The sequence below is a fragment of the Aulonocara sp. 'chitande type north' Nkhata Bay genome, linkage group LG2, assembly GCF_057382095.1.
Source record: "Aulonocara sp. 'chitande type north' Nkhata Bay isolate Kocher_YH1m ecotype deep benthic linkage group LG2, A_spYH_male_GT1.1, whole genome shotgun sequence".
NCBI classification, from domain to species: Eukaryota; Metazoa; Chordata; class Actinopteri; order Cichliformes; family Cichlidae; genus Aulonocara; species Aulonocara sp. 'chitande type north' Nkhata Bay.
The window spans coordinates 25,246,808-25,273,380 of record NC_141345.1 but is presented as its reverse complement, the minus strand read 5'-3'; the positions used below and the strand labels follow the sequence as shown (position 1 = coordinate 25,273,380).

General features: G+C 43.8%; 1 protein-coding gene across 2 annotated transcripts in view; it reads right to left on the bottom strand.

The window, feature by feature from the left end:
- LOC147337910 (bifunctional heparan sulfate N-deacetylase/N-sulfotransferase 1-like) overlaps positions 1–26,573 on the bottom strand; it is a 49,994-nt gene that overhangs the window by 13,381 nt on the left and 10,040 nt on the right. For both annotated transcript variants that reach the window (XM_086312728.1, XM_086312718.1), the window contains exon 2: positions 1,572–2,589. In XM_086312728.1, the coding sequence (XP_086168854.1) occupies positions 1,572–2,117 (546 nt within the window). In that variant the 5' untranslated portion in view covers positions 2,118–2,589. The remainder of the gene's footprint in view (positions 1–1,571; positions 2,590–26,573) is intronic.

Sequence of the window (26,573 nt, the reverse complement as noted above, 5' to 3'; positions counted from 1 at the left end):
CATTGAAAAGGAGCATTTTATTCTCCGCAGACTACACGTGACAAAAAGTGTATTCGCTTGATTTGCTGTATGATTACTTACAGTCACTTCATGTTGCACAACTTAAGTCTTCCTTTAGAAATACAAAACAGCGCGTGGGTGTTAGCGAGAAAAGTTGACACTAACACAAACTGCGTGGTGTCAAGTCACCGTTTTTCCCATTCATGTGTGCAAACTATACGTTACATCTCTGATCATATTTAGTAGTTTTAAAAATCTAATAAAAAACAAATCAGCTGATTTTCTTTAACCATTCGTTCATTCTGGCTTCTTTTGCCCCGCATCATTTGGAGTTAAATTACCCCGAGGCTGTAGATAACAACTATTGCAATGCTTAACTATCTAATTGTATTTATTTTTCTTTGTATTTTATCTTATCAGCACCTAATATGTAGAAAAATAAACAAGCACACATGCAACATCAATTTCCTTTTCCATATATCAGGCGTGCTTTATGAAGGAGATGAAGCCTCACTAATACACAGAATTTTTATGATTTCCCTAACAGTTGTTAGATGTAGTTATTTATGAGTCTTTATTAATATGAGAAAACAATATCGATATATTGGCAAATGGCTAATATCAGCCACTATATCAGTCGAAATATTTTATTTCATTTAAAAAAACAACTATTTTATTCTGCACAGACTACACATGACCAAAAACATACCATATCATGTTTGCTATACGGGAAATTCTACAGTGTGCAAAACTCTGGAGACATGCTACTCGTGTTCACGGTCATGTGAACCCTGTAGAGTTTTAACTGTAAACAACACAGAGTTGTAAATCACAAATAATCCAAATAAACTTTGTAGGGCTACATGAAAAAAGTAGCCAAAGCTAATTACAGATGCAGAGCAGATGCAAGTCCACTGTTGTACAGCTGGAGTCTAATTAGAAGCAATGCATCTGCGTCTGTAGTGGACTTCATGTGTATGTAACAAACTCGCTGATATCCATCAAGGAAAGGCCAAAACGGGACAACGACATCAATCATGCAGATGTGTAAGTGTACTGGTTGCTTTCTCTTTCTCCTTGTGGTAAATTCTGCCAGGAAACCATGACCTGCCTAAAATTTCTTCTACATCTCTAGATATTCTGTACACGGCTCAGAAATGGTGATTAAAACCATAACACCTTAGAAGAAGAAAAAAGCTGGCCTTGGGCAAACATAAGCATCTACGGATTTACTGATCTAGAGGAAAAAGGAGAGAGCATGAGAGAAACACAGAGGGAGAAGGAGGCTGGGGAATGCATGTGTAGATTAAAACAAAGCAGAGAAATAAGACACTGAGGAAGAAAAGAGAAGAAGGCCAGATTGCAGAATAAAGAAAAACATTGATACAGAGAACATAAGAGAGACAGAAGACACTGCCGTGGGACAGAGTGATATTGAACCAGGCAGGTCTTTCCAACTCTGTGAATCCCATCTCCTTAGAGACGGTGGAGCCAGATGGACAGGGCAGAAGGTGTGAGTGAGAGAGGGGAGAGAAAGGGGGGAGGCAGAAGGAGTGTGGTGTTGTCCTAACCTTGAAGAAGCCAATGATGCCTACTCCATATTCCACACAGTATTTGTCCAGCAGCTCTCGGTTCCAGGCGTCCAAGTTGACATACTTGAGAATGTTCTCATAAATAACAAGTGTAAAACGCCCCTTTTCTTTGTCCGTCAATGTGGGCATGTCCCCTTTGCCAGGAGAGATTTCAGTCCGGTACCTGAATCGGCCAGACTCCAAAATGGCCACAATCTCCTGCCCCAGTTGAGAATATTGGCTTTCCACAAACACCAGGACAACAGGTTCTGTCCTTGTCCCTCCGGGATCTGCCCCAGGGCCCCCTGAGACAGGCCGCAAAGGCAGCAGTCGGGATGGAGTGACCCTTGGGTCATCGGTGTCGGCGGATGCTCCCTCGGCTCCGGATACACCCCCTCCTGATGGCTCCAGCTCCCGCTTGACGCCATATAGGAAGTAGGCTGAGATGAAGACGCTGACGGTGCAGAAGAGGAAGAGAAGTATCAGCGAGGTCTGCAGGGGGAGGAGACGGACCTGCCGACGGAGGCGGGTCACACATCCCAGCATCGTCTCACGCCACACCGCTCTGCCGCGCCGGCTCAGCAGCACACCTTGGGGGACAGTCTCTCTCTCGGTGTGGATAGAGGACAGCGAGCAGGGGATTCTCAGAGCAAGGTCAGCCTTGTTATGGAGCTAAATATAAGAAGCATTAAGATAGCAGCTGCAGGAGCTACTGGAGAAAGAAATGAGGCGGTTTTGGTTCTCCCTCATATTGCAGCACTGCTTATGTCACCATGGCAAACAAATAAGGGGCCTTGGACTGCTGGTACACACTTATGCCTCGCGGGGAGAGCTGGCAGGCCGAGTCACTGGTGGAGAAAGATGATGGAAGACTCCATCACCTGTCCATCATGTAAACCTGTCAAGCATGTCCTGGCTCGATTTTGCTCCACTCTTTTGATTGGAGAATAATCTCTTGAGGAAACAAAGGCCACGCAGGTCATCTCAACAGCATTCCCCCAGGATTAAATCTCCTGACCTAGAAAAACGGCAAGACAGAAGGAAATAGCGTTAAAATCTAACAGCACAAGCATCAGCTCCTATAGAACAAACAGCATATCACGTTCTTTTGTTGAGTGGGATTAGCCGTGTGTGGGAGATGTTGCATACTGGCAGTGCCAGCACTCCAAAAGTTCGCTCCAAAGTAGTCCTTGCATTCACCTACACAAAGTAAGAGCTGCCAGTTTTCCCCTACACACACACACACACACGCCTAACCCCTGTGTGTGCAAACATAACACACACACACACACACAAATCACCCGCTCACGCAGCCTCCACACAATCAATAGGCAAAATTTGAGTGACAAAGCTTCAGGGTGAGCCAATTCCCAGTTCAGCTCAGAATTGTGTGACTGCGTGCAAGTGAAGCCATCACCCATGGGGACATTCGCCTTCTATTTCTCTCAAATCCGCACAGTATCGGAACCTAAACGGAGAGAAGAAAGGAAAAACAAGCCGATGGAAGGGAAGCGATCCAAGAGCAGAGGAGTGGATGGGAGTGACAGACAGACCTGGCAACAAAAGGATCCTTTACTCTTGGAAAAAATCCCTTATCACACTCTATATACATTTCCATACCCTCAGCAGACCTAACATAATATACCAGCCCTTTAGGCAACCTCCATCAAGCCAAGTGTGAAAAGTAAAGCATCCAGCATGAGAATGGTATGAGCGAGTCACTTACAAAAACATCATTTCTCCATTAAGTCTCCTGGTGGAGAAATGAGATGGAGCATCATTACCTTTGCATGGAAAATGGTCTGACCATTAAGCGGGAGAGCTATTGCAGCGTGCACACATCCCTGTGTAAAAACCATAGATGCTGCATTAGAGACACATACCCCTCAACCCGAAGACATTAAACAGTGACCACGAAACCCAGCAAGACACAAAGGACATAAAGTAGATGTAATAATGCCATTAAAGGGTTTATTGGTAACCCGATAAACCTAGGTTTAATTAAAAGTAAGCAGTAACGTCAAAAATACACAAGTGGCCGCGCTGAGCTCGGCTCAAACGGAATTCCAAAGTGGAGAAAATCAAGTGCATCCGGTGTCCTTTTAATGAGAATCAAGGTCTGGCAAGTGTCTCTGCCCCGGCTATCCTTCCAGCTAAGCTTAACAGGATGCCTTAAATCTGCCTCCTGCAAGATCTGTGGAAGAAATTGCACGTCTTTTTTCTCTGAGTCGTGTCCAACTTCTCCCTTCATGGGGATGCAGAGACTAATGTAAAGAGAGGCCGTGAAAAAAAACAGTGGGTGTTCAGAGAATATATCACAGCGGTGCAGACAAAAACCAACAGAGCTGGTTGCTTGAAGATCCCCGGGTACCTTGTTTGTTCCTTTCTTATGGAGCCAGGGTTCGTGCCACAGCATATCAAAGTATGATTAGCCACAGGAAGTGACTCCTGATGGAAACAGTGAAGCAGAGGACATGACCAGGGTGACAACTATTACCACTGTAAAGAAGCACAGTTTTCTTTTTAGATTTCTCAGCGTCAAGATGCTTCAGAAATCTACATGGCTCCAATAATGAGGACCAGAATATTAATCAACAAACCTTATTCACTTGATCTTAAAATTGTATCACGATGATGTGTTATGGTTTTATGGTCATGGGTTTGTTTTCCCAGCATTTGAGTTTTTGGACTTTCTAGTTTTGTTTATTTACTCGATATATATTGAGATCTCAGGGTTGTGTGAGGTTTAGATTATGTCTTGTATTCCTTCTCCTAGCGAATTTAGTCTAGTTCTCTTTTCCTCCCTCCCGTGTCAAGCCTCTTGCATTTAGTTTATTCATGTCTCGTGTATGATGTTTTCCTCATTAAGTCATCAGTTCCTGTTTTACTTTGAGAGTTTGTAGTCCTGGTGCTTTGTTTTTACTTTTGCTTCCTTTGTCTTGTTCACTGTGATTTGGTTTAACGGTGTCTCATTCTCCGCAGCTGTTTCCACTCCCCCCATCACCCTCCTGTGTAGATATACTTGCTGTCCCCCCTTGTCCTCTGTTGTAGTATCTTTTCACCTCACCACAGTGAGTTCCTAGTTTTAAATTATAGTAAGTTTATAGTTTTCCTCCTTTTAAATATGTGAGCATATGCCTTTTGGCATATGCTCACCTTATTTAGTTTAATGTACTATTGGACATTAAACTAAATAAGCAGCTAGCTCTAAGTTGTTTTGTTCAATGAGCATAGAGGCATGATTGCGAATACCGGCTGAAGTTCAAACTTACTATTGAAATGGAGAAGAAAGGTGATTTAAGTTACTTTAAATGTGGTATGGTTGTTGGTGCCAGATGGGCTGGTCTGAGTATTTCAGAAACTGCTGATCTACTGGAAATTTCCCGCACAACCATCGCTAGAGTTTACAGAGAATATATCCAGTGAGTGGCAGCTCTCTGGGAGAAAAATGCCATGATGCCAGAGGTCAGAGGAGAATGGCCAGGCTGCTGTGAGCTGATAAGATGGGAACAGCAACTTAAATAACTGCTTGTTACAACAAAGGTATGCAGAGGAAGATCGATGAATACACAACACATCCAACCTGGAAGCAGATGGGCGACAGCAGCAGAAGACCACAACGGGTATCAATCATATCAGACAAGAACAGAAAAAAATGAGTCTTGATTTCTGCAGCAGCATTCAGATTGTGGGGTCAGAATTTGGCATAAACAACATAAAAGCACGGATATATGCCTTGTATTGGTTCAGGCTGCTGATTGCAGTAAAAGTGTGGGATTATTTTCTTGGCAGTATTGTTGCCAACCATGTCCATCCCTTTATGCATAGTGAAGCAGTCTACTTATGGCTGCTTTAAGCAAGATAAGACACCATTTCACAAAGTTCAAATCATCTCAAACTGCTTTCTTGAACATGACAATGAGTTCACTGTACTCAAATGACCCCTACAATTACCAGATTGTCAATCCAATAAAGCACCTCTGGGATGTGGAGGAATCTACATTACAAGATTTATATCGCGGACGTGCAGCTGACAATTCAGCAGCAGCTGTGTGATGCTGTCATGTCAATATGGACCAAAATCTCTGAGGAGTGCTTCCAGTTTTAAAGGCAAAAGGGGGTCCAACGTGTACCTAATGAACTGGCCGGTGAGCGTATGTCAGCAGATATGCAGGAAGAAACATTGAAATACACAAGAATATTTGTGATAAGAGAAACAACAATGTAGATTTAACAACAAAGTAACACATTTATAGTGGTCTATTAAGAACATGGACACTAAAGATTTATTTTGTTCTGACGAATAGTCAAATGCCAAAAGATTTGTTTTTAAAACAGGAAGAAACAAAAAAGAGAAACAAATTAATCCTAACCGGTTTGGTTGAACGCTAATTAGTAAAATGTTTCCTCCCCAAATGATAAACCTTCTAATGATGTATATATTTTCAGATTTCTCCATTTCCAGCCATAGTGGCCTGCCCCGATCAGAGCTATATTAAAGTCAATTCCTGTTAATGTGTAATCAGACTGAAGACATGCTATCTTTGGCCGTGTCTGCAGGGAGACAATAAGCACTGCTGTGACTTTAATGACACTGTTAACATGGCTTGGAAGCAGATCTAATGGCAGCGCGGAAAGACTGAGCAGACTCACAGGAAACCACATTTCTTGCCCAAATCACAGTAGAGATGACCGCCTCCCAATGTTGACCTTCACACTGCGATGCAGTGAGCTACAGCTGAAGAAAGGAAGAAGGCAGAGAGAAAGAGAAGGCCTGAGAGGCGGAGTGAGAGAAGCAGACACAAATAAAGGGAAATCTCAAGGCCTTGAGTGCGAAGCAGTGAGGTCAGACCCGTTAAATAGAGAGTACAATACATTAGACCATGATGGGGCTGAAGATAAAGCACCTAAACCGAATAATGGCTAATGGATCTCAAAATGTCTGCATGCCCATCTCACCTAATGTGCTACGTATACCTTGGAAGAGGCCGAGATAGAGCTGGAAACGTGCCTGTGCTCCTTTCTTCAAAATAATAGATTCAAAAATGCAGAGGGAGAAAGCAAGGGGGACATGAATATTTCATGCTTTGCAGAAGCTGATGATAGGTATAGCCAGCAGACATATTGGGTAAGGTGAAGAGAAGCCAAAAGGGTTCACAGACACCACGGTGTTCCAGTCTGCCAGAGTCCTAACTCATGCATAAAGGAGCGGCAGTAGGAGACTAACGCAGATCCCATAGCCAACCTTTTCATTCTTGGTGATGGAAAGAGCTCAGACCAAATATGAACTCTGTAATTGCACATGTGGACTAAAGCCTCCCTAAATAGAGGTGGCAGACCAGAGTAGTAAGAAAGGAAAAAATGAAAGACAATAGCAAATGAAAGGACAAGTTGATCAACTCGTACAAGACAAGAGAAATTAGCGAGAGATTCATCCCAAAGTATAACCATCAATCCCGACGCTTCGAAAACTACAATTAAAGCACTTTGTTCATTATTTTAGAGCGGCTGATAGACACGAGGCGACAGAGTGAAATGTAGGCAGAAACACTAGCAGGTGACACCGGGGGCAGACTGATGCTTTTCCTCAGGGTGGGTGGTCACTTAAACCTGCTCGCTCTACATCGCTGGAAACAAGCCAGAGCCATAGTGCTAGATTAATGAGAGACAAAGAGGAGCAGGGGGATGGAGGCTAGTCCTCAGCTGTAACAACTCTCTGGAAAAACAACGCTACGGTCGACCATATGCGGCTTCACACGTCTCCCCCCCTTTTTTGCCCCCTCCCCTCCCTCCCCGACACTGCTGCTGCACTTCTTTTAAAGTGTGAATACGACTAAGTGTCTGAGGGATTTGCGAGGACAGTCGGTACATTAACACCAACAAACCAGTGTCAGACTCCGCCGTAGGTGATCCCTTGGACAAATAAACTTTTAAAGGAGATTTAGGCCCTCCACATCCCCTCAGGACCCAACAGTTCCCCCTCTTCTCCCCCCCTGCTGTCCCCTCTCCAATCTGCCCCCTTTGCTCCTGTCAGACAGAAATAAACGATGACCCTCAGCGCTCAATCGCCACAGGACTTGGCAACTGCACGTTTCCCATGGAAACGCTGGAGTTGGGTTGCGTTCAAAGGCATGGAAGCTGTGGCGAAGGAAAAACAGTGAGGGCGCTAATCCATAGGACCCTCATCGAAGGGCTGCTGGTGTGACCACATACGCAAACACACACAAGACACTCCAATAGTAGATAGGCTTGTTTGCGTTCAGTCCTGGACAACACTGCCAAGTATCGTGTTCAAACACTAACACTGAACTTGGTCTTGTGTTTGCAAAGGCCTGAAATTTTTCAGCGGGGCATGCGTCAAGGTTAAATGGGTAAGAATGACGCTAGTGTAATCCATAATCTGTAATCCTGTTAATCTGCAAACAGCACCAAATGTGCTTATGGCAGCTCTGTTACTGTGTGAGATACCTTGAAGGGATTAAGAAATGAGACACAATAGAGCCACTATGGTGAAGTTTTGACAGTACATTGGGAGGGAGGCTGGGATGGCAGCCATGTTTTTGATTTGAGAACTGAGATGTCCACGACGCTCGCTCAGAAGGCTCACTCAAAAGCCTGACATTTTCGAAATGCTGACTGTCCGCGGCTACAAGATGCCCAAGTCTCAAGCAGTAAATAGCAAAGCCGGAGCAAATTTCCACATTTGCATTCTGCCTCCTACCCTTTCTTAAGAGAGATTAAACTTCAAAAAGCAAGAATTTTTCATATTTCTTTTGAAGCACATCTAAAAGCAACAAACGGGCACATGAGAGCAGCAAGGACTCGCCTTCTTAAAGAGGTTACGTTTAAAAAAAGCCACAGTCACAGTTCTTTTTCCCCTTAAGCCAGCCTTGGCATTCATCAATATAAAATCAATCAATCTGAAATTTGAATTCCATTTTATGCATTCATTGTAGCTGCTGCGATTAAAGGCTTAGGCCGTGAAATAGTGTGGAGCGGAGTACCGTATCCTCGCTCGGGCTACCGCCTCTCACCCTTCAGCCAATCTGAATGCGCGAGCAGGCAGCTTCATTTTAGCTGCAAACATTTACACCGACACTTCCCTCTCCCTCCGTCTCATCAATTCATTTCATGCCACTGCGTGAAGGACAGAGGACTCGGGAGGGAAATGTAGTTTTGCCTTCTAATTCTCCAGAAAGTGCCTTTCAGACAATTTCCCCTTACCAAACCATGTGGCTGAATTATCACATCATTTTTCAGCACCTCAATTTACTGTCCCCAAGACTGAGGCAATTTCGCAGAAGAAAAATGCCTTTCCTCGGTTCGCCCATGCCCTTCCAATTACTTCTCAAGGCCCCACTCGATGACCTCGATCCCAGCGCTGTCATAATTGAAATGATTGCAATGCTATTCTTTGACATAGTAACGGGACAAGGAGGGAATTATCTTCAAATGCGCACGAGGTAGTGGAATCTTTACCTAGGAGCAATTATCGAGAGAATGGGAAGACGGTAACCCTGCCCTCAGACTTCTATATTTAAGAAATCACATCAGATCCCATCAACACAAACATCATCGTCAAGGGAGACAACCTAAGTAGGCGTTGGCATAATGGCATGATTACACATTTATAATATGTGAGAATGATTAAGACCGAAATGAATAAGAAACAGGAGGAGCAGGGAATAAATTATACATGGCACTCGTGAGTCATTTTCATCTTGGAGGCTCACAAACCTGGCTGCCACCTTCCTTTAGTTTTCCAGTGGGTATCTGAGAGCAGAGGGAAGTGTAAAATGGATCACCTCACAGTGGGAAAAGCAGTGCGGAGTTGGGAGCCATGGGAAAACTGTGGCTGAGCGGAGAAGGATCATTAGGGAAGGGTCTAAGTGAGATGTGAAATGGTATTGCACCCCTGGGCAGCAGGATGGAGGGGCCGAGAGTGGAACCGGCATCCTCATCAATGGCCTCGATCACTTCCACGGAACATGTGAAAAGCAGTACACACACGCGCACACACCAGCAGCTCGGTGCCACAGTATATCTATTTATAGACGCTCCGTGTCCCATTTACAGGCATAGGGGGACACTGGATCAGAAAAAGAATATGTATAAAAAGCTGAACGTGTATTAAGATGGACAGTCGAACCACAAACTCGATCGTGCGATTTACACAGGGGACAAATTAACCAGATAATAATTACATAATGAGACGACGGTCTGATTAAGCCAAAGAGAAGAAAATAATTGACATCATTTTGGAAACTGTGCATATGATTACTTCTTTAAGTGACACAGCAGACTATCAGAGGCATTAGCCGCAGGGTAAAGCGATCCTACGGCGTCTGCCATTGAAAATGCATATTAATTTCCTTCATTTGTCTTCCTTAATGCTCTGACATCACGGATATGGGCGTCCTGCAGGGTTGAAATTATACCCAGTGACATGTTTATGTGTGGAAATTACTGCAAAGGTGGTGAACAACCCGCACACCGGCAAAAACTACACTTCAGAGAAAGGGGAAAAAAGGCAAGCACACTCTATTGGATTTCTGAGGGTAGAAAATAGGTTTGTAGAGCCTCGGACAGCCAACGTGAGGCAGAGGGAGGTGGCGGAAGAGGGAGGAAGGGGTTGGTCATTTATCATTTTTGTCAGTCCTGGTAGAAAAGGGAGGTGGGCTGGGGGTGGGGGTGTGGGGGGGCTTTCATATAAATTGAGTGTAGGTGGAATCAATGTGGCGTTGTTGGTGAAAGCAGGGAGGGGTGAGCCAGCCAGATCAATGCTGGTGGGAGTGCCTGTTTGTTCCCATTGTTTATCTACTGTCATCTCAGGATGCTAGTGAAGGACAAGAGAGCATGGCGGGCAGCCTGATGTCTCCATCGGGAACTGAAGATCCCTGATGGGTCTCTCTTTATGCAGACAATACACATCACTCAGAGGTGAAAGTCGCACTGTTCGCGAATAACGCACGTCTCCGTGAATGTGAGTGTGAGAGTCGGGGGTTCCTGAGTGGAAGGGGAACGTAGAGACAACAGCACTTAAGTGTCAGCGTGGTTTGATGCTGCAGGGTCTGCTGATCAAATGCCCATTCAGCTGAGAAAACCCTACGTAGTGCCCCGCAGAATGTCTGACTGAAGCACAACGGTTTTATTAGGACCTCCCCACCTGCAGCAGAACAGCAATAAGAGATCTGCTGACCTGACATGAACCAGAGATGCTATCAAACGGCAACAACGCGCATGATGGCCGCAGACGAATAGAAAAGAAAGCGATCAAACTAATAACAAAATCTCCAGGCAGGCTGTTACACGAGTCGTGGCACTCGCATAAACAACATAACTGTCTAATCTGCTCAATCTGAGGGGAAACAGAGGGAACGCAGCCGAGGTGAGCTTGCATCCCGGCCTGCAAAAAAAAGGGGGGCAAGTAAAATACCTGCTTATGAAATGATGATGGGCTAGATTCAAGAGCCGCCGCCCTCCCACCCAAATTTCAGGTATTATGATTCCCAGAGGATCTCTTCCTCTCTCTCGTCTCCTTTCCTCTCCCTCACTTTTACACCTTCCCTCTTCCATCTTCCCGTCCTTCATGTCCAGATAAGAACCGGCCCGCACTGATCTGTCTGTGATTCGCGCAGCAGAAACGCGTTCCCATGAGAATATCGCAGCGCGGAAGAATAGCTGACACAAGAGATGAGATTCTGTTGTGCTGCCCATATTTTTGCCTGCAAGATCAAACAGATATGATCCCACCCACACCCCCGTAAGAAAACACACTCATAATCATCAGCTTGCTTTCAGCGCACAATCAAGAACAGCAGATAAATGGAAGGAAGTGGAAATTTGTCTACAGTATGTTTTACATAAACAAACAGCGCACACTTGACACATCCAACTGCAGAGAAACACTCAGCCTCGTGATTGGCTTATCGCAGTAACAATAACTACACACCGGATTGTAGGCCCAGTCGTGAATCTTATTACAAATCCTATGTGTTGCTTGAAACTGAGCCTGAGACTTTTTTTTCCTCTCCTCTCTCTTTCTCTCTAATTCTTTCTTCCACAGCCGCGGTTTGAAAAAACACGACCGCAGTCAAGCTCAGCGATACTTCCAGCTTTTCCAACGTGGCAGCACGAGTGTCTCTGCTTGTTTCTTAATTGAAAGAAGAAGAAAAAAGGACCAAATGTGAGCAGTTCATTTGAATGCAATTCCACGACCTTTTTTTTGCATTAGCTCCATATGTCAATATTAATGTAAAAGCTCTCACAATGGTTACATGTTTTGGACCGGGGAGAAAAAATCCCGGCAGTGTTACATACTAAATGGTAAGCAGCAGTGGAAATACTAAATACGTCTATATAAGCCATCCAGTGATTGAAAAACTTTAATTCATGGCCATCTTCAAAAACTGAGCATCTCTGCATTGGAGGACACTACTTTGAAGCCAAGCGAGAGGTCTGCAGCAACTTTGAAGAACCTACAAGCCTCCATGGCTGAGAGATGAGAGACAATGTACAGTTGCCCGGGTGATTTACCAGCTAGTTTTCTGGTAGACTGAAAAAGAGAGAAATCACTGTTAAAAAAACTGATGCCATCTCAGCTAGCGTTTGCCAGAAGGCATGTGGGAGAATTTGGAACAAAGCTGAAATAGTTTTTGGAATAAGGAGAAAAATGAGCTTTGCTCCCCCCCCCCCCCTTCTATCACACTAAATGCTATGTTTGGTGTAAACCAAACAGTGTGATGTCATCATAACTCATCCTTCATCCACAAAGCCTGGTTCCTGCAGAATCATGCTTGGAGGGGCTTCCTTGCAGCATAATTTGGTAAAGGTAAAATAAATTCAACAACAAAAGAAGGGGAAAAACGAACTATGGGAATCTCTGTTATGAAACTATAAAGAGAAGGTTTTGATTTCAGCAAGACATAAATCCCAAACACAGGCCAACAGCTACACAGGAGTGGCTTTAACACAGCTATGTTATTTTATTAAAGTGGCTAAGCCAGCTTCCAGACCTCTGTGCAACGCAGAATTAGTTGCAGGACTCCAAACTTGCGGTAGCTGTGCAACTTACTGTTCACAGCTATATGTGCAGTCCCAACATTAGCTTGTAACCGCTGACTGCAGACTTAAGCTAAAAATATTTAGCACTCATGTAGTTAAACCCTTCTTATTTTTGTGAATCTGTTGATCTGTGTGAACAAAAGGGAGCAAGAATTTACGCAGCGCGTACCACACCTCTGCCGTGGCTTTACGGCTCTACCTGCACCCTGTCACGCTTCCTTTCCCTTGCTCTGGTCTCATCCCAGAGGAGAGCCTGAGCCATGTGTGGGTGTCACAGAGCTGACAGGTCTATCTGGGCTCTGTCTACTGTGCTGGCTATTCCCATTTCCCCTCTTCACCGCCTCCTCCACAGCTGCTGTGTATCCGACTGTGACACCACGCCTGCACGCGCACGCACACATGAGGTATATCAGTTTACAAAAGGGGGAGGCTTGAGGCTACGCACGAGGTCAATCCCAGAACACCTTTAAAAATCCAAACTATATTTTAGCATCTGTTAGATAAAAGAAGAGAATCAGAGAAAAGTAGACATATGTAAGTGGGAAGAGAGACACTGCCAGACCTGTGGATAAACAGCATCCTATATAGACATGCATATCTACTGTTTGACCATTTAATGGAGTGTATATTGCTGTTGTTGTTTATGGGTGTAAAAGTGTGCACGTTTCTGCACGAGTGCGTGGATGTTGATCGGCAGTGGGTTATGGGTTCTAGCACTCAATCGGAAAAGCAGACTGTCATATAGTGTGTTAGCCCTGTAAAAATCTAAAATCTGTCTCCTGCCACGGATCCATAATAAGGCCCAGCAGCTGCTCAAGTCAATGCGGTTCAAGCACACGCCGCCACCATAAACCCTATGTAACACATTTCTCATTTAATACGCCTCTCAGACGTGTGCTCTCCTGAGCACACAAGCAGCCTCTTGCACTGACACACGAGGATTTGCACGCGCAGATGGGCCGTTTGTGTGTGTTCTTGCTAGCTGTGGCAGGTGTGGTGACGGAAGTGGGGGTAAGAAGGAGTAAACTGATCCATCCACTTGTAGTCCCACTGCTATACTATAGCTCCTAAAGGAAAACTTCCAATCAGCTGGGCAGATCAATACACCCAAGCTTCAAGATATGGTGCTCAAAAGCTAAGTAGAAGCACTTAAGGTGAGAGGAATCGTATTGATTACAAAGGGTTAACGTGACCATATGTTCTTAATACTTTCTCTTTCTGAATTAGAAACGTATGACTTGGTCAGCTGATTGATAAAAATTGGTAATGCTTTACTTTTCACTCCGTGGCCTTGTTTTGAAACCTAAAAGTACATCTATATATATATATATATATATATATATATATATATGTAGCTCCTCAGTCACAGTGTAGCATTGACCACAATGAAACACTGCTAGCTGAAGTAGATGACCAGAAAGCAAACTGGTAAATCTTTTATCTGCACTGCAAGTTAAAACACTGAGCACAATGAGGTTCAGGATGCCACGACATCTTTGCTCCAATATCAATTATTCAGCATTGCCTTTTCTAACCCTTTAATTATACATCAATGTTAAGATAACTAAGGCTAAGGACGCTCACTGTGTTTCTGCTTACAAAGACACTGCCAATGAAACCCGGATGGGGAAACTTTAGCCTTCAGTTAAGGGCTGAAGGAAGACAGAAGCAAAACGGCCTCCAGGATGCTTTTCCCTGCTGTCGAGCTGTCATTTACGATGTGTCCACCTCACCCACTGTGTGATCAGAGATCAAAGGGTTAAATGAAACTCTGGCCTATAGCCCTGTGCTTACATTATTCAACAGCTTGTTACAACAGCCTGTTCACTGATCTCACACACAGGGAGATAGAGCTGGAAACTCCAGGGAGGGGAACACTGGGGACGAACAGCCAGATTTAACAAAAAAGGGATGACAGAGAGACTGCGAGGCTGGAGAGAAGAAAGAATAGAAAGAGGGGTGGACCTCAGGGATGTTTTTTTTAAAGGGTGAGCTGCGGTGAAAAAAGGAGGACTTACTAGGATGAAAAGAGGTATTGAGAAAAGGGGAAGGATGAGAAAGTGGTGAAAGATTGTGAGCACAGGTGGATGACCTGCCAGTGCTCACAAGGTTGCCAGGGGGAGAACTCCTGAATATGGATTTTTAACCTTTGCCCAGAATTTGTTAGCTTTGTGCTCAACGTCCATTTATGCACGTCTCAAATACGGTGAAACATAATGGTGATGAAGGCATTCCGGGTTTTCCTGACAAAAAAAACAAAAACGTTCCAAATTCTTCCCCATCTTTCACTTCTCATTCTCAATAATAGACAGCAGAGTTTTGTCTGGCTGGCAGTGTGTTCAAGCAGATAACAGTATCCATTTGCTTTGGACTGCTCTGAAATAGTCCTCTCAGACGCGCACTTACACACGCGCAAAGCAACAAAGCAAAACAACATCCATCAGTTGAGCACTGAACTGACAGTGACCATGTTTTGGGAGCGCCCTGTTTATAGTCCCAGACTTGCGCTGCTGCTCAGTGAGCGGTCTCCTTTGTTCATTAATTGATTGGCCTCCCCTGCTGGGCCCTCAGTAACTAGGTTACACAGATCCATGAAAAGAAGAGGACTGCCCCCCCCCTCGGTGAAAGGCGGAGGATAGACAGACAACTCCGGGGCAGGAATCCGAGTGTTAATATAACTAATGGAGTGAGGACGACGGTAACTTTATTGAAATCACCCTCATCTAATTAGAGCGAGCAGCTGATGAGAGTGAAGAGGGACTGGAAGGAAGACTGGATTCCATTATGCAAAGGGTGATCTCACCATCAATCGAAAGGGTGAGGCTGGGGGAAAGGTAAAGTGATGGCTGGGAGAGAGACGGAGAAAGCACTGACAGGACCTCTAACATCCTATCACTTTGCTCACTGGCACTTCTGCTCCCGACAAAAAGGAAGAGCGGCTTTCTCTAAAACAATAGAAGGGTTTTTGGGAAGAACGCATTGGGTGATGTTTTGAACTTTCCTCCCACATCATTAGCTCTGACTAAAGCACCAGATCTTTGGTGGTGCTATTTGAAAGCGAGTGACCTCTGTGGCAAGATGAAAATCTGCGCACGGTGTACTGGCTTTGGGCAGGAAAGGCAGTTAAATGTTAACATTTTGCTTCTCTGTCCTGAGGTCAATGAATTAAAAAGGCACTGGAGAAGCATTCCTCTTTGGAAGTCCTTCGAATATTCACAGACTTTAAAAAGAAAAGGATGCAGTGCCAATAAGTCGCAGATTGCATTCCTGTAACTCACTCTGTATACTTTATACTGTCACACAGAGGACGAAATGTATCAGTGTGATCTCTACTCATAAGGGGCTCATTCTGTGTAATATCTGCGTTAAAAATATATTCTTGGTATTTTGGTCAAAATATAAGCAAGTCTACAGTTTAAGGTAGTTAAAAAAAATAAAAAAAGATGAAGGAAAAACTGTCACCCTGCCGTCAGCAGCACAAGCAGGCTGACCTCAGACCAGCCGCTATAGCCATCAACTAACCACTAACAAATGTTTTTTGAAAAAACTCAGTCATAAGACACTAAAGCCTGGGCTGCTTAGCGCTAGCAGATTTCTTTTTAATTTTTTAACAGGGGAATAAAAGACAACTTAACTTGGACATTTCTTTGCATAAAAACAATGCAAATGAAATAATGCACAGTTAATAAAAACGCCCCTGCACAAAAAAAGGGGAAAAAAGGACCGCCATGACCCGAATTTAGATTTAAAGAGGCGTGAAAACCTTCTCGCAAACAGTAAATGTCTCGCCCAGCCCCGTAACTCCTCCAATAACAGAGACGGAGGCCTGCTGTGCCTTCCCCGCCTGTACGAGGCACGACAGCTGAACCAAATGAGGGTCTGCATCTACCCCGCATACCTCAGAGGATACAAGTTTCCACCACACAGTTTATCCCTCAGGTGACAGGCCTGAGCTCTCTCCACAAACGAAGAGGAGCGCAGACAGATGGGGTGGTGGGGAATGTGGCAAACACTGCCGCTATCAGCCTGATGAATATGGGCGCTGTGTGCGCTAGTGGCGGTCAATAACTGGGGGAGGGGGGGATGAGTGGTGTGGATGACACTGGCAAAAGGTTGGAAGCTAAAATAAAATCAAACCGGGCCTAAGGCAGCCTTTGAAATGAGGGCTCATCAGAGCATGACTCTACAGAAATTTTTTTGCCAGCGTAGCGCTTCTCAACCTAAGTGTGGCGTGACAACTCGCAACATAATATTAATATAATATTTGATCCGCCCACCCCCGAGCGATGCAGTCATAATGCATTATGAGCTTCACGAGAGACGACTTCCAGGTCACATGATTCCCATGCAGCGGAGAGGAGGTTAATATTACTGTCACTAGTAGCTGGAGGGAGAAAGACAGGGGGAAGAAGCAGAGAAAGGGAAATACAAAGCATGCTGCTGGTATTTCTTCAGACTTCAAATTACCTGCTTGGCAAATTGAAAGGAGAGGGAAAAAATGTCCAACTTCTCCTCAGAGCTCCTCTAACGGTGTTGTCTTTAAAACCTTTATCACTAATTCATTGCTTCTGATTTCCCAGCAGCAATGGTTGAAGCTTTGTCTTCTGTCTAATTGAGAGCCAGAGGCTTCAGGCTCTAATCAGTCAAAGGTACTAACAGCTTTTCTTGGGCGAGGATGAAGTCAAACACGGAATTATCGTACCAGTGTGTGCAACTTCAAATTACTTTAGTTTCAAGCTCTCCAAAATGGTGATGTGGCAAGAGGTAAAAGTGTCAAGCTGTAACGAATGTTGGGGTTTGCTGCTTGTCAGGATGTGAATTCTATCACCGAGCGGCATTCAAAGAATGTGCCACACATTCAAGACATGAGTTTGGAGCAACTTTAAGCACACGTAATGAATAAAAACTTCCAAAACCAACCCTCCCCGCCCCTCTGTTTTTGCTAGATCTCACTACACCCCCACCTTTCCCCTCACTTATGGAAGAGTACACTAGTCTAATTAGCTGAGCCGTATCCCTTGATGACTCCGCCATTTCCTCTCACTGGGAAGATTAACCACCACAGCACTCCTATCAGCCTCCACATCAACACAATTAGGTGAAGAGTGAAATGTGAGGCATGTCGTCACATTTCCCCAGCTTCATTAGGGCACACGAAAGACAGCTTGACGACAGACAGACTGCTGCATCTGCAGACCAGGGAGGCTCTCGAGCAGGTATACTTAGCAACCATATCGGCATGGGATGCGGTTAGAACTTGTCCTACATTTGACTGGCCAGATTTATTGTTGATAGCAGAGATTATAACAGGAGCTCAAAGGCCACTTAACATTATAGTCAGCTGCTTTAAGTTTTCACCTGTGTTGCAGCTGATTAGAGCTCAGCAGTACCAGGATGTCAGCCCATTATTAAAATCTACCCATGGGCTTAAAAAGGTATTATTTCCTCAAGAGGTCTATCGGATGACCGGCCAGGGACAGGAGTCTCGTGGTCGGCTGGGAAGCCTCACATATGTCCAATTACAAGCCGGTCCATTTCATGTGTGCGGCGGCACAGGCAAACAGTCATGTACACAATCAGAGCCACACACTAGCATGTGGTTAGCATGGGAGCTCCTCGCTGTGAGTGAAGGCACAAAGTTCGCCAAAGTAAATAACTGGGAGACCACCATGCATCGTTAATAACAACAAACCTGGACAGACACTTAAATCACCCTCACCAAGCTGAAAATGCCCATTTTACAGAAGCTGACAAAGGTGAAGCTACTGAGAGCTAGCCAGCCACAATCCAGCAGCCTCGGTATGAGCAAATGATCATACCGAGCCATCGTAGTAGATGGCTGTCCCTACCCAAGCCTGGCTCAGCAGGCTTCTTCCTGTTAAGAGTTTTTCCTCCACACTGTCTCCAAGTACTCGTTCATGGTTATTGGGGATTTCTTTCTAATACTGTGATATCTTTGCCCTATAATAAAGAGCCTTGAGGTAACTGTTATTATGAACTGGCAGTATATAAATAAACTGAATTGAACTGCACTGAAAATCAGAATGTCTCTCTCTCTCTCGAGGAGAGTTCACATAAATGCATATTTTCAAATCAACTTCTGGTACTTCCTGATAACCTTCACAGGGGTGTCTCAATCTGGGATGCACCTATATTATATATATCTGAAGCTTTGTAGATGCTGAAGTAGTTTTTAGTAGTTTGCCAGATCATTTAAACGCACAATTTAAACGCACGCTTAAATAGCACAAGGCTGGAAAGTGCATCTGGTTTTACGCTGTCAGGTTTGGGTAAAATCTGGAAAGATTCCTATCTGTCAAACCACCAAAACTATTCCGGCATGCATGAGGATGATGATTTTTGCGATGAATATAAAATCGAAGCATAATAAATCAATCACTGGCATCAACTAAGATAGTTGTCTGAAGAGGCCTAAAGTCAGGAAAGAGAAGCATTTATTCAGTCTGACAAGGAGCCTCCTAAAGACAATCCATTGTTTCAAACTGCTTCCAGATGCTCTCTTACTTTAAACTGTTGCATTTTCAGGCTATGATTTGTCATTCTTCCAGTCAATGCTGGGGCTTCCTGTTAGCCAAGCCACCACCCAAAGCATCCGCAGAGAGCAAGTGAACTTCAGGAACACTTGGGTGCGTTTGTATTCGCTTTTGTAACGAGACATGTTTCAATTAAATGCAACGAACACAACAACGCGAGTCTGAAACAGGAGGAGAGGAATGCCCCGTTCCCCACAGTCGACATGCTGTTAAACAGACAGCTTTATCAACACCAAGAAAACATTTTTAGGAGGAAACTGACTATTTTATCATTTCATGGAAGGTTCACTGTCAAAACAACATGAGGTTTAGAAACAAAAGTCTGCAAATCAAAAATAAACTTAACCTTTGTAATATTACTCCACAGCCAGCACGCTATACTACAAAATGCAGCCAGTTCTACTAATGATACCATTAATTAAAGGCTCCATTTGTCATCCGAATGTAAACCAAGCCCATCATTAAAGCTCAAAACACTGAACGGGAGCCTACCATAATTCATTAACTAACAAGACACACAAAAATATCCAAGGCAGCAATTCAATCTCACAACGTTCAGTGTGTACTAAAAGATTTGCTTTTCTTTGTCACGTGGTAGATGTTTGGGACACAATGAAAAGAGCTCTGAACTGTGAGGCTGCAGTGCAACACCACGTTTCAGATGTACTGACTTCATAATTGCAAGGTTAAGTATTTTGTGAATACCGATCCACACCAGGTGGCCAACACACACTGACCTTTTAGTAAAGAAAAGACCATCTGGATAAGAGGCTGGCCGTGAAGAACTGCACTAATAAATCACACAGAATCAGAATCTGAATTTCATACAGGGTGAAGATTGTTTAGTACTCTTCAAAGTTAATGCAATTACTCTAACTACCACAATTATTTCACAATTTGACGATGGCTTCAAGTTATCCTCAAACACCTTTCACTGCTTTTTTTGTTAAAGCAAAAATCCTCAGTTGTAGCTCAGTGGGCAAAGGATAGGAGTCAGTGGTTTGGCAAAGAATGAACAGCCCGCGGTAGACGCCAAAATAAAAATGCCACCCCTTCTTTCAGTGAATCAAAATTTGTTTTGAAATAAGAATAAATTCTGAATTGGAGTCAAATCGGTAGACTGCCAATGATTACCATCCTTATGTAACAGGCATTTGTGACTCTTTTGTAATGCTTTATGCACCAAGTAAGAAAAAAGCAGAAAGATGAAACGAAAATAACAGTTACTCACTGCTGTGATATTATCCTTTGAGTCACAAACAGTCTTTTGTTTTATTGAGGGCTCTAAAGTCAAGACGATTTATGAAGAGGTTGATTTTATGCTGGATTTTCTTTTTCTTTTTTTCACATTTCAAAATGACCCAGGCACATGGTATAATGGCAATATACAGTGACCAGCCACTTTGTTAGGTACACCTGCTCAACTGCTACCAGCAGTAATCAGTGGATAGACTGCTGATGCTGGTCTATAAAGCTCTGAATGGTTTAGGACCAAAATACATCAGTGACCTCCTGACCTGAACCTTCCAGATCCCTCAGGTCTAGGGATGGGTACCGGTAATGGCATCGGTTCCGACATAAACGGTAGTAACCAGACCGAAAAGCAGCGCACATTTCGGTGCTTTATTTCGGTGCTTTTTTTTCCTGAGATGTCATACACTTTGGATTCTAGCCAATCATTTCACCTTTGCAAGCGTAGTAGGCGGGCCCAGGTACGTACGTTCTATTAGAGCAGAGCTACAGATTAAAAATGCCCAAGGCGAAGCGGTCAAAAGTCTGGCTGTACTTCACAGCAAAAGATGCAAACTCAGCAGCCTGCAACAAGTGCTTTAAGCTGATACTGTGCAAAGGAGGTAACACCTCGAATCTGATGAAACACCTGGCGACGCATAGCATTTTGTTAAAAGCCGAAAAATGCACGGTATTTGATAGCTTGCTGCGAGCCCTCACACCATGCACATCTACTGCGGGTGGGTTGCCTGTTATTGGACGCGGAGTTAGCAACATCCCCCAAGAACCCGAGGAGTACAGTCCTGGCCCCTAGCCCTGCCAGTATAGCAGAAATGATGACAGATGATGATGGCAGCAGCAGCTGTTCTTCTCTGAGTGAGTGGCTTAATGTTGTTCGTGTGTAATTTACGTTGAGTAGGCTAACCACGTTATTAAATTAATGCACGTAAGGTGAACTAGCAAACACCGTCGTAGTTACATGCAGCTGTCTTCTTGTTTGACGGCAGATACTCCCTTCACCCTGGCCAAAAAGCCTAAAATGACCAAAGAAAAAGTGGAAAACAGCTAAACATGAGAGGTTTTTGGACAAAGTTTGTGTTTTTTCCATTGTTTAAGCACTGCTTCCAGCCAAGAGTGATACCATATATGCCCTATAGCTGCAGAAAAGGCTAGCATTGTTATCTTTTTTACAAAAAAACAGCTAAACATGAGAGGTTTTTGGACAAATTGTGTGTTCTCCATTCTTTAAGCACCGGTTCGAGCACCGTTTAAGCACCAGCACCATTTCAAAAGTACCGGTTTGGTACTGGTGTCGGATAAAACCTAAACGATACCCATCCCTACTCAGGTCATCTGGATCTGTTTTTTTTTTTTATCAGTTCCCAGAGTCAGAACCAGACACGGAGAAGCTGAATTCATTTATTTGAATAAAGCACCAAATTTGCAATGTTTCATTTTTAAGTTTAAATTCTAAAACTTACATTTTAACTACTGATTTTATCCATCTATTTTAAATCATCCTTTTTATACGTTTTTATTTTTTTAATGTCTTTATAAAGCACTTTGAATCACCTTGTTGTTGAATTGTGCTATATAAATAAACTTGCCTTGCCTAATCAAAAAGTCACATGACAGCAGCTCAGTACATTTAGGCAAGTAGACGTGGTCAAGACGACTTGCTGAAGATCAAGCTCAGCATTAGAATAGATATGAAACGTGATTTAAGCGACTACGGACACACGACCTGGCACCAACAACCATGCCATTTCACAAGCATTTCAGAAACCTCTGATGTACGAGGGTTAGGGAAACACCCCCAAAACAAATCGAAAGAAAAATTGGTGCAACATAGCATCATGATATTTTGCGTGTTGATGTTGTATTGATACACCAAACATCAATGTTTTATTAAATAAATAAAAATACTTATCTCCTGCACCACCATCCTGAGAGAATATCAGCAGAGCAAACTGATTAATTACATTAAATTAAAATCCATCCAACACAATTAAGCTGCCTCTTAATTCAGAGCAAGTGAATGGCTCAGTCGCATGAGGGGTAAATGGGACAGCAACCTGCTTGCACTAAAAAAAATAATTAAAAAAATATAAAAAGTGGATGTCTGGTGATTATATTGATTGTTTCCCCACATTCTCCGACTGATTGCAAATTGTGGTGATTGAACGGTTACCCAGACCTTAAGGGTGCTGCACAATTACAGCCACGTTTAATCGCAAAATGATTGCAGAGGTCGCCTGATAAGAGGCAACCTTTCTGCAAAAAGTTGCATATTGCAGATTGCCAACATGTTGCAATCGGTCTGAATGAGCCTTTGTCAATGACCACAAATCGAGAGGACTCAACACAATTGGTTGTAACGTATAAAACAGGAAGTTTGCTGAGCGCAAATATAACCCATCTTCAAATAACTGCTTCCAGCAGTATAACGCACCACTTTACAAATCTCAAATCATGTCAAACTGGTTTCTTGAACACAATAACGGATTCACTGTACTCAAACAGCGTTATAGTCACTAGATCTCAATCCAATAGACCACCTTTGGGACGTGGCAGAACAGGAGATTAGCATCAAGGATGTGCAGCCAATAGTGATGGGATTTCCGGCTCTTTTTAGAGAACTGGCTCTTTTGGCTCGGCTCACTAAAAAGAGCCGGCTCTTTCGGCTCCGAACCGACTCTTCAGGTTGTTTTGTTGCTTTAATTAACTTATTATTAACAATAATATAAAATTATGCACAAAAGGAATTACTAATGTAAAAAAAAGTGGTTTTATATGTGGTGGCCCCTAGAGACAAAGCACGTACAAACTCCAAAACACATTCCTAGAGTTAACTGAACTTCCAAATCAGAGCTACCTAGATCACTTAAATTACACAATTGAAAGCATATGTGTATGGTTTGTGTATTTATACACAAGCACTCATATATATTCAAATAATTTAAAAAAATGTTCATTTACCTGTTACTACCACACACCAAATCCGGTCGTTGGTACTTCCTGGCTTGTGTAGCCACTAGGTAACAAAAGCTCAACACTGCCCATAGCATCCTGGAGCATTTCTGTTGTGTTTTGTATGTGCTTCAGAGTTTGTACGTGCTTCTGGAGTATTTACGTGTTTTGGAGTTTTTACGTGTTTTGGAGTTTGTACGTGTTTTTACGTGTTTTGGAGTTTGTACGTGCTTCAGAGTTCGTACGTGATTTGAAGTTTGTATGTGCTTTGTCTGTAGGGGCCACCGTAAATATACTTTTATTTATTCACTCCACATAAAATGTAATAAATAAATCATATAATACAAAAACCAACAAGTCACAGTTCAACTTTTAACTATATAAATGTTCCGCTTTTTCCTTTTAAACCAATTTGGAAAATCTATGAGGAAAGTTCCAGCACCTTGTTGAATCTGTGTCATGAAGAACTGAAGCAATTCTGAAAGAAAAAAAGGGGTCCCGACCTGGTAATAAAGGGGCCAGTGAGCATAAATAAGCAAAAATATCCTTGCACAATGTTTTTTATGAAACATTTGGACCTTCTGAAAAACTTTTTCCCTGCATGGAAAACAGTCAAGGACAAAAAGACTGAGGCATCCTCATGATCAGACATGCTTCCAACTGACATAAGAGTACACAGAACACATGTCGGGCTTTTTGAAAACATCTGTAGGCTCAGAGAAGTCTGTCAGGCAGGCAGGGTAAACAACATGGTTACTAGCATCTCACTCCCCCATGCTAGCCAGGCCTGTCAATCACATGAATCAAGCTAGTGGCTGCAATTCAAGTGGTTAAAGGAAGCCCGAGACACGGAAGACACGAGCTACACCGCACGAACAAAAACATGGCAATTTATTTAAAAAGGAAAACAGACACAGAAAGACAAATTTGAGTTTAAGGCTCAATGAAACAAAACACAACAAATGTGTAGCTAATTGAGATGTTCAGCTCAAAGAACTGCTGTGGTGACAACTTGAGCAGCAGGTTCAAAAATATGTAACAGAAGAAGAAAGAAAATGCGAAATCTGCCACTGAACAGGATGGGACAGAAAAGAGCAGAGAAGCGAAAACATGCAAAGGGAGGAAGACGAGCGCATCGGAACAGAGGAAATCTAACAAAAGACAACAGAACTCAGTCGGAACACAGCGAAGCCGAGCACAACACACCAGAACAGGCTGTAATTGTGTTGTGCGGGACTGACCCCAGCGCATCCCAGCAGGCACTGCATGATGAATGGGCCTGGCGATGACTACATCCCACTCCCCTCCTCCTCCTCCTTCTCACATGCTCTCTTCTCTGTCGCCACTGTTAGCCCTTCTTCTGTCCCTCCCTTCCCCAAAACCGCACTCTATTCAGCTGCTGCCATCCCACAAGATTAATTTGCATTCAGTGCACTTAGTCCTCGTATTGTGCTCTGACACAATGACATATTACAGTGCACAGCACACCTATTAAACATATAGTCTAGCTTGAGGGACGATGCTTTTTTTTTTTTTGCTCGATGGTTATGATAAAGTACAAATGTGTGCAAGCAAGAACCGTGAGGGTAGAGCTTTATTGGTTACAAACACAGAGAGGCTCTGACACGCGAGTCCAGGCGGAATCATTACAGGAACAGTTAGATAACCTCGATTAATGATTTACTAGACCCAAACTAATAAACTGGGTCAGATTGTGTTAGCGGCGGTAGCGAGAGCAGAGAGACCTTCAGGTTAGGCCGCATGAGAGCGAACACCAGCAGTAAGAGCGAACTAAAAAAGGAAAATTAAAGAGAGAGAAAGAAAAAAAGTGATAGAGGTGTTGGTGTTACTCCATCCTTGACCCTAAGGACAGAGACAGTAATGCATGGGAAATGGGCTTTTTCCTCTAGCTTTTCAAGCTGTTGTTTCTCTTTCTGCTGTTCCATCCTAACAATGTCCTGGGAGAAAAAAAAATAGGGATACAAAATTTAATTTGCTACACTTTCTCTAGCCATCACCCACTGTGCCCGGGGGCAAAAGAAATGGATTCTGGAATTTATAAAGATGAGTGAAATAAAGAAATAAAACAGGGCACTCAGGAGAAGGCACCAGAAACAATGGAGGAAAGTGGAGGGGCGGGCAAGAAACTGGGAGACTGTTATGTAGGCCAGACATGAACTCTATGGTTATCATAAACCAGCGCTGGGGCGCGGCCAACTAAAGACCAAGGGGTTACTCAAACAATCAGATGAGGGTGATGATAGCTGCCACTCCTGATGCTATCACGGCTAAACACGGAGGTGACTGAGGGGTTAACAAGTCATTACCTCACCCTGTTGCACTCCCAGGGGAGACACAGCATAGAGTTGTGGCAGCAGTGTATATGTGTGTGTGTGTTTTCCTCAAAGCCTGAACTGCACCTTTGGGCTAGCACTCAACAAAGGGAAGCTCAGCAAAGTGACGTCAGTACGGGGATGAAGCCAGCGTGCGGGAAGAAAATGGGAAACAAGGGTGTGGAAGATGGCGAATGGGGAGGTTTTGGACCGTATAGTGGAGTCACATTACTCCCCTGCAGCTCTGCTCTACCTGTCACATAAGCACTTTGAGGACTCGACACAAAAGCCTGAGCCTTCACAACTTCAAATGCCTGCTTTGCTGGGGCAGATCAGAGGCATTGGAGGGATAAAGGAAAGAATAAAGGTGAAAAAAAAAGTGCCAGGCTTGCTCAATGTATATTCACAGGATCCCCGTCATGAATATCATTATCAGATTCTTGACTCTATTTCATCCACTACTCAGTCCTACAGTTTAGGGGGGGAAAAAGGGAAGGGGGGAGGTTCCATCTCGGCCCACTGAGAGCCAATGAGCTCGGTCAAGCTGCAGCAGAGAGTTGGAGGCCATTACTAAGAGAAAACAAACACAGACCTCTGGCCAGGCACATACAGCCCGGCCCAGACACCTGTGTCCCATTCACCAAACATATCCGGGCACTTAACACTCCACAGAGGGGGTAGGGTTGTGTTTGTGTTTTCAGGCTCGCACACCCCACTAAAGTTCCTTCAGTTTGGTTTCTTTACCCAAACAAGCCTCCCAGCCTCTCTGCAAGGACCGAACGCTCGCTGCCGTACGCTTTCCGCTGAGAGCGGCCAGCCGTTATGCCGCCTGACTGTCACAACTGACCCCT